The sequence below is a fragment of the Condylostylus longicornis genome, unplaced genomic scaffold (genome assembly GCF_029603195.1).
Source record: "Condylostylus longicornis isolate FDR11 unplaced genomic scaffold, ASM2960319v2 ptg000092l, whole genome shotgun sequence".
NCBI classification, from domain to species: domain Eukaryota; kingdom Metazoa; phylum Arthropoda; class Insecta; order Diptera; family Dolichopodidae; genus Condylostylus; species Condylostylus longicornis.
In genome coordinates, this window is record NW_026578060.1 from 1146886 (window position 1) to 1154341 (window position 7456).

The 7456-nt window shown below is 23.9% G+C and overlaps 1 protein-coding gene across 1 annotated transcript; it reads right to left on the reverse strand.

Moving 5' to 3' along the window:
* LOC129613867 (probable insulin-like peptide 5) lies at positions 1-1197 on the reverse strand. The gene is made up of 2 exons (XM_055528162.1): positions 762-1197; positions 1-668 (listed from the first exon to the last, which is right to left on the reverse strand). The coding sequence occupies exons 1-2, from the start codon at positions 952-954 to the stop codon at positions 439-441; spliced, it is 423 nt and encodes a 140-aa protein (XP_055384137.1). The 5' UTR covers positions 955-1197; the 3' UTR covers positions 1-438.
* Between the last annotated feature and the right edge of the window lie 6259 nt (positions 1198-7456).

Below are 7456 nucleotides of genomic sequence, written 5' to 3' on the forward strand. Positions count from 1 at the left end.
AGGTATTTAGTGTAAGCATTTCGCATAGTTGTAAATTTTGTTTTAAATTTTTATTCTTTTCCAGAGAATTTTTATTTTAATAATCTTGAATATTTAATAAATTATTAAATTTTTAATAAAACATTACAAATATTTTTATTTAAATAAAAACAAAATCTATTTATATTTCATTATTGTTTTCTTTTTTTGTTTCAATTTAATACAGAAATTTTTTAATATATTTTTTTATTCATTTTTAATAAACACGCGCACCTTCAATTCTAATATATTGGAACAAAATATTAGAATGAACGATAATAATTTATGATTAAGTTATGATTTTGAATAGATTTTGTTGTAGTTTATTTTTTTTTAATTTTTAGGAATGTAACAACAATTATTTGACAAAACTTTTAAGGTATCTTTTTATTTTTTGGTTTGCTTTCCGATCATATTAATCTATGAACAATAACTTTTAAGTGTTAAGTATGAACATGATTTTTTACAACATTCATCAGAAATTCCTAACCATGAACGGCGAACTCTTGGATATAAAACACCAGTATTACCGCCTCCTGATAATTTTGTTAAAAATGTATTTTCACCCAAATGATTTTGAATATCGTATTCATCATCAATCATCATATTATCATTGTCATTTGAATTATAATCATCCATTATAATAAATTCTAAAATAAAAAAATTAATTATTATATTAAATACTTGTATATATACAAAAAAAAATATAATTATAATACGTAATTTATTATAATTTCACTTACCAGCTCTTTTTGTTCGAATTTTATTCATACGACCTTGACAAACAACATGCAATAAATCAGCTAATTGTCGGCCACAAGCTCTTTGATTTTCGCTTAAATTCATAAGATGTGCTCCATCAGAATAATTATTTAAAGTCAAAATAATTCCCATAAATAAAACAATTATTAAATTAAATTTATCGTTAAAAACCATTTTGAGTAAAATAATTAAAATATACAATCTATAATTTTTATATTTTAAATAAATTTGCAATTTTTATGGGTTTTTTTCGTTTTTCAGTAAATTTTATGACGGCTGCTGGTGCAATATGGGCACAAAATTAATGAAAATAATAGTAGTGTTTTATTTATTTCTTTTATTTTTCCTTAATCACTGATATTTACTCTGCCAGAAGGTGATATTTCTTATGAGTAAATATTCGAATTACTGATGGAAAATTCATTAAAACACTTGGTATTTATAGTCAAATCTGTAAGGACGAAAAATAAAAAGAAGGTAAATTATTATATAGGTAAATAATTAGGCATGAATAATAGGAATATGCAAATTTTTTTCAAAACATATATTGCAACAACAATATATTTATACATCAAGTAAATGCTATTGAATAAATAATGTGTAACACTTTCACTTACATACGTACATATTACATATGCAAATAAATTCAAAATCTAACACTATTTTGTGTTTAATGAAGTGTTCAACATTAAAAGTAAATAATCTTAATGTTATCCTGTAGGTGGCTTAAATTTTAAAATATTTTTTATTAACGGTAAATTGATTTTAGAAATTGTGTTACACATACATATACCTATACATATATAAGCATGCTCATAAATATAATTAATAACTATGAAGGCTTTAATTTATTGTTAACACTTGATTTAACATTAAAGTGTAAATAATTTGTTACACCGGAATTAAATGCGAGATGATTGAGGATTCAAGGACAAAATTATGACTTCATTTTCTACTTAATTTTTAACTTATATAATAGAAGTTTTTTCTAAAACAATTTAAAATACTTAATATTTGAGATAAATTTAAAAATATTAAGTTTTTTATTTTCAATTGAAAAACAATACAAGTGACGCCAATTTGTAGATACCGATCTCTGATACTAGATTTTTTACAGGCAATTTATTTGGGTTGTTTAATAAACAATTTTATTTTAAAACTTCAATAAATTTGCTGTCAAATTTGACATTTTTGTTAAAAAACAAAACAAAGGAAATATTTACATACGTATGAAAAAATTTAAATAGTGAAGAATACCATATTTTTGTTAATTATTCTTGTATTTTTTTTATTTTTAAACAAAAACAAAAAACATTTTTCAAAAAAAAAATATGCATTTCCACCCACGAATAAACTAAATTTAAATTAACATTTTAAAAGCAACGGTAATAATAAACATTCCGTTATTAAAAAACAAAATTCAGAAATATGTGTGGCAGAGCTGAGGGTCGGCAATGTTTAAATGTTTAAATAACCTATTATATTTAATTGGAAAATGTTTGTACTAAAGTCATATTTTTAGCCTTCATTTTAGCCAACAAGAAATATTTTTATATGTGCCGTATGTATTAACATATGTAACGTATGTATGTTTAAAAAAAGCACTTGTGGAACATTATTTTGTCATTCGTGTGTTTTGTCAAAATGTAAATTAAGAAGATTATATAATAGAAATTTGAAATTTTTTAAAATTTAAAAATAGCATTAAAAATTTTAATAACAATTTATCTATTTATAAATAACATAAATACTTTTGTGAATTAGTTATTCGAATTTTTCTGGGAAAAAATATCGAAAAAAAATTAAAGCAAAAATATTTAGAACAGCTTTTTCATATTTGTATAACAATTTATGATTGCGTTCAAAAACATTACAGAATTTTAAAATTTCACAAAAGAGACGAAATTCTCTTGAAAATTAATTTAAAAATATAATTTTGGTTTATTAATTTAATTTCGAATTTAAAAATAAATTGAAACTCATAAAGGGTTGATAAAATAATCATTTTAAATAGCAATGAGTCCCCTCTAATGAATAGACCCCCTATTCTTAAATTTAACACATTACATGAACGTCGAATCATGATTTGGATCAATGTGTTGTTTATTGCTTAGAATTTTAATAAAATTGTGTTTGAAAGTGCACCCAATATTACAGTTAACTTTATGATAATCAAATAATTTGAAATATTAAGTAGTTAATCAAAACCCTAGAACCTAATTTTACATATATACATACTTACACATATATCTATTTGCATATCCACGTATGTACTTATAATAAGACTTTTAATTGCTCCTGAATGTATTTTATTTTGTAATTTATCTTGAACTAGTAAACATTTTCCATTTTGTTTAATTCATATATAAATTTATATAATTTAAATGCAAATACCTAATTGTATAATTTAAACCAATATTGTGCGCTTCAAGAAAAAATAAGGTCAAACCATTACAATACAAACAATTGTTTCAATATTATGTTTGTAAAAAATTAAATTTTTGCATACATTTTGTACAAATGTATTTTTGTATTGTTATTTTCTATTATATAACTTTACCTACATATATTGTTTTAATTCTGATATTATGATTTTGGTTTCTTCTTGTTTTACACAATTTTCTTATTTTAAATTGAAAATTTATTTAAAAGTGTTATACGCACCTTACTTAAACACATTATTGTTTATTTTTTTTTAAATAATATTTTATTGAATTATATTCAATTATCAGAGTATCTTCTATTAAATTCATAATTTTGTAATTTATTCAAAATATTTTTAATGTTTTTCATTTAAAATTTATTTGTTTCAATTTTTAATAAGACGGCATTCATTGTCCTATTTTGTGTTTTAAAATTAAAGTTTTCTATTATTACCAAAAAAATTACATGGCACTTATTTATTTTTGGATTTTCAATTTTAATTTATTTTTTTAGTTCTTGAATTTAAATTCTTAACTGATATCCTTAATTTTTTGTTTTTTTTTTTTCAAAAAAATTTTTTTTTAATTATTCTAAGAGGAAAACATGGTGGCTCTTCCGTATTCTTTTGAAAACTAATAATAATTTTACCTGCTTCCAGTCCGAAGTTAATTATTTTATTTTATTATTAGAAGAAGTTAAATTCTGTGTGTTGTTTGGAATTTTGTTTTGTTTTGGTTACTTGGGCTATCTACCAGTTGTAAACATATAGTGTGTACCCTGCACACAATAAAACATTATTTTCAAAACAAACAAATAAACATTTCTCTTATTTCTTTCTATTTTCTTTTACTTTCACATATTGTTCTTTTTGTTTAATTTTATTAGTAAATTTTTATGTTCCCAAAAAAAAAAACGATGTAGTAGTAAATCATTATTGTACTTAGGCTGCATGCTCTAAAATACAAATAAACAAATTATGTTTGTATGTGTGCTTGTATTCATACATATATCAAAATATCAAAACAAAAATATTACAAATGAACTGCTAAAAATACAAAAGAAAAAAAATATTAAAATTATAAAAGAAATACGAAAAACAAAAAAAAAAAAAAGAATACAAACAAGAGGGTTACTTAAGGCCAGATTATGACCAGGGAACCCTAAAAATAAAATTAACCGATAGTATCAACTTTATTTTTTTTCTTAATTAATATTTAGGTCAGTGATTTATTTTGATTTGTGAACGATTAATAATGGAAAAGAATACACATTTTTACATTTTCAGAAGATTCTCAATTCAACTCTCTCTTTCTACGTAACTACTGAAACCAAGTACAGTAAAAGCAATTTAATTTGAATGTTTATATTTTTAAATAAAACTTTACGTTTTGCGACATTTCTTGTATTTTTAATGAAAGCACTCCATTGAATGACATAACCAGAGCTACTCAGTGGTATTTTTATATTGAAATTCACTTGAACAGAAGTAAAAACTAACTTACATAAGTAAAGGTTTTACAATTATTTTCCATATAAAAATTTGAAGCCCTCTACAGGAATAATTTTTCGTATCAATTCCTCTCAACTACTCTTTTTGCTGCATATACAGTGATGTAGTTGTTAATCTTATACTAAATTCTTAAATTGATTACCATAATATTTTTAAATACTTAATTGCTGTAACAAATTCCATCAAATAAATCCTTCTTCGGGAACTACAAAATGTTAATTAAGTAAAATAGTTATCGTGGTATTAAATGACCATTCATTTGATATTAATTTTGCATTTAAATCGGACATGCATTTGAATCGGAAAAAATTTCATTGGTGAACTATAATTGAAAATTAAATGTTGCTGATAGTAAGCTTGCAGATGATAAATGCATAAAAAATTTCAGATGACACACCCCCAAATTCTGTAAAGATAAAAAAAAATAATAACGTAAGCACGTTGAATTCACGTGATGAACTTAAAAAACATTTTTTCTAAGTTCGTCACGTGTAAAAACAAAGAGGCCAAACTCAAATATCTAATCAAATTTTATTCACAAAATATCCGGCATTGTTTCCAAAATAACAACTTTAAATAAAAACAAAAAACGTCGATAATGATTTATTTCTTTTTTAATTTTTCTCATTTAAAATTTTTTATGCACCTTTTTTAAATGTTCAAATTTTAAATACATTTTTTTTTTCTCTACATACTTTTTATGTTTTTTACAAAGTTTTGATAACAAAGGTAAATTTTTAAGAAATTATAATAGATTCAAGTCGTGCAAGAAGAAATGCCAGATTACAAGGTTTTACTATCTTTTACTCAACAACGTCAAAAGAATGGATTTGCATTTAAATACGTGAAAAATCCTTTTGATTTTTTAATGTCAATTTTTTTTTTCAATTACTGACCGAATTTCACGTATCATAAAGAAAGTATTGTGGTGACACAAACTTCAAAAATTCATATTTCGACAATTCGCCGCAAGAGTTACAAACAATGTATTTTTAGCAACTATTGCTATTTGTATAGGCAAGTAACTCATTTCTGAATGTTCAATTTCGATTTTAGTGTAAATAATTAACATCTAGAATTACTTTATTTCTGTGATGAATCGGTCAACTTTTGGGGCATATCAAACATCAGCAAATTCGACTATTCAAGAGGCTTTAACTGACTGATTTTTGCACACTTTGCGATATATCTTTTTTTTAAACAAAACCGCAAGAAACAATCAATATGGAATGTGGCAACACTTTTCGTGTGGCTTGTGGAACCAAATTACAAAAATCTTGTTTTGTATTTGAAATTCTCTTTGTAGCAATGTTAGGGTATTAAAATGTACAAAAATTGTTCGAAATGCACAATTGTGAGAACAACATTGGTACACTCACACAACTGTAAACAGCTATATTTACAACCTGCTGAATAAATGTACAATTTTACAGCAGTAATAAATAAAAAAAAATATTTAAATATTAAATTAACTACACTTGCTTTATGACGTTTAACCCATCCTATTTTCAATAAATAATAATATGGACATGGTCAATTTTATTATGAAATAAAAATGTTTTTGGCATACTAGCTAAAAAAAATGTTTACCTTACAATGGACGTTTATGGAAGGTATAAAAAACAATTTACATACTATTTAGGTAAACCGTAATCCATAACCAGTATACTTACATTTATAAACATTAAATACCAAACATAGGTAACTATTTAGTACTAAGAAGTCAACACACATAATTATGCAGTCAAAACAATTGAATGACAAATTTATAATAAGAAATTCAGGAAAATGTAAACATTGATATTAATGCAAGCAGTATTGAAATACAAGAATGACGTAGGCGAAATTGATAGCCGACCTATTCCATCTATGCATCCTGAACAGAGTAGCAAAGACTGGAGCTGCTTCGCAATGCGGATTAAATGAATTATGTGCAACAAAAGAGAAGCCGAAAACGGAGATAATAAAGGATAAAAGGAGACTAAAATATTTATGTAAAAAAGGTAACTGTAAATTGCTTAGGTAACTGTAAAAATTATATGCAATATTAAATACAAACAGCTTAATGTACAATACTAAAACAAAATTAATATAAAAGTAATTACCATATTTCTTAATATTCTAAATTAAATACTAGAAAATTAATAGTAATGACCTTAAATATTTAATGAAAAACTACGGTCGTCCCAGTCATCTGCCCAGTTAAAAACTAATATAACTTATGAAACTGCGGCATGGCTATCGATGTATATCACGGCTTAATGAAACGCCTCCATGGGAAATTTTATTTTAATATTAGCAATTAAAAAGACTAGCATATCAAATACTTTAAATAACTATAAGAGTTTGAATTCCAACACCTTCCATCACAACTTTAAAAATAATTCTTATGCAAAATATTATTTTTATCTCAAAATATTCTCCTATTTTTCGCTTCATTTTCCTACAATGAAACAACAAATGTTTTTTTGGTTTATTCTATTTGTCCCAACAAAAAAAATTAGGCTAAAGTTCAAAGCTACCTAAATTAAGTTTATAGAAAAATGGAGAAGAAAAACTTTAACATAAGTATGTAGTGAATATTTAGAAAAGCCTTTAAAAGAAAATAAATAGGACACTCAGGACAACAATATTTCGCAACAGATTTCTTGTTATTAAAAACGTGACTGAAATTTATCATAATTCAATTCTCAATTTCTTTTCATCGCTATTGCTACCATATTTCCATGTATACGAGTATAC

Bases quoted from the DNA above. Each gene is read 5' to 3' on its own strand.
- LOC129613867 (XM_055528162.1), bottom strand. From the start codon at position 954: ATGGTTTTTAACGATAAATTTAATTTAATAATTGTTTTATTTATGGGA. The intron at 669-761 runs GTAAGTGAAATT...TTTTTATTTTAG, and splicing joins AATTCGAACAAAAAGAGCTG to AATTTATTATAATGGATGAT.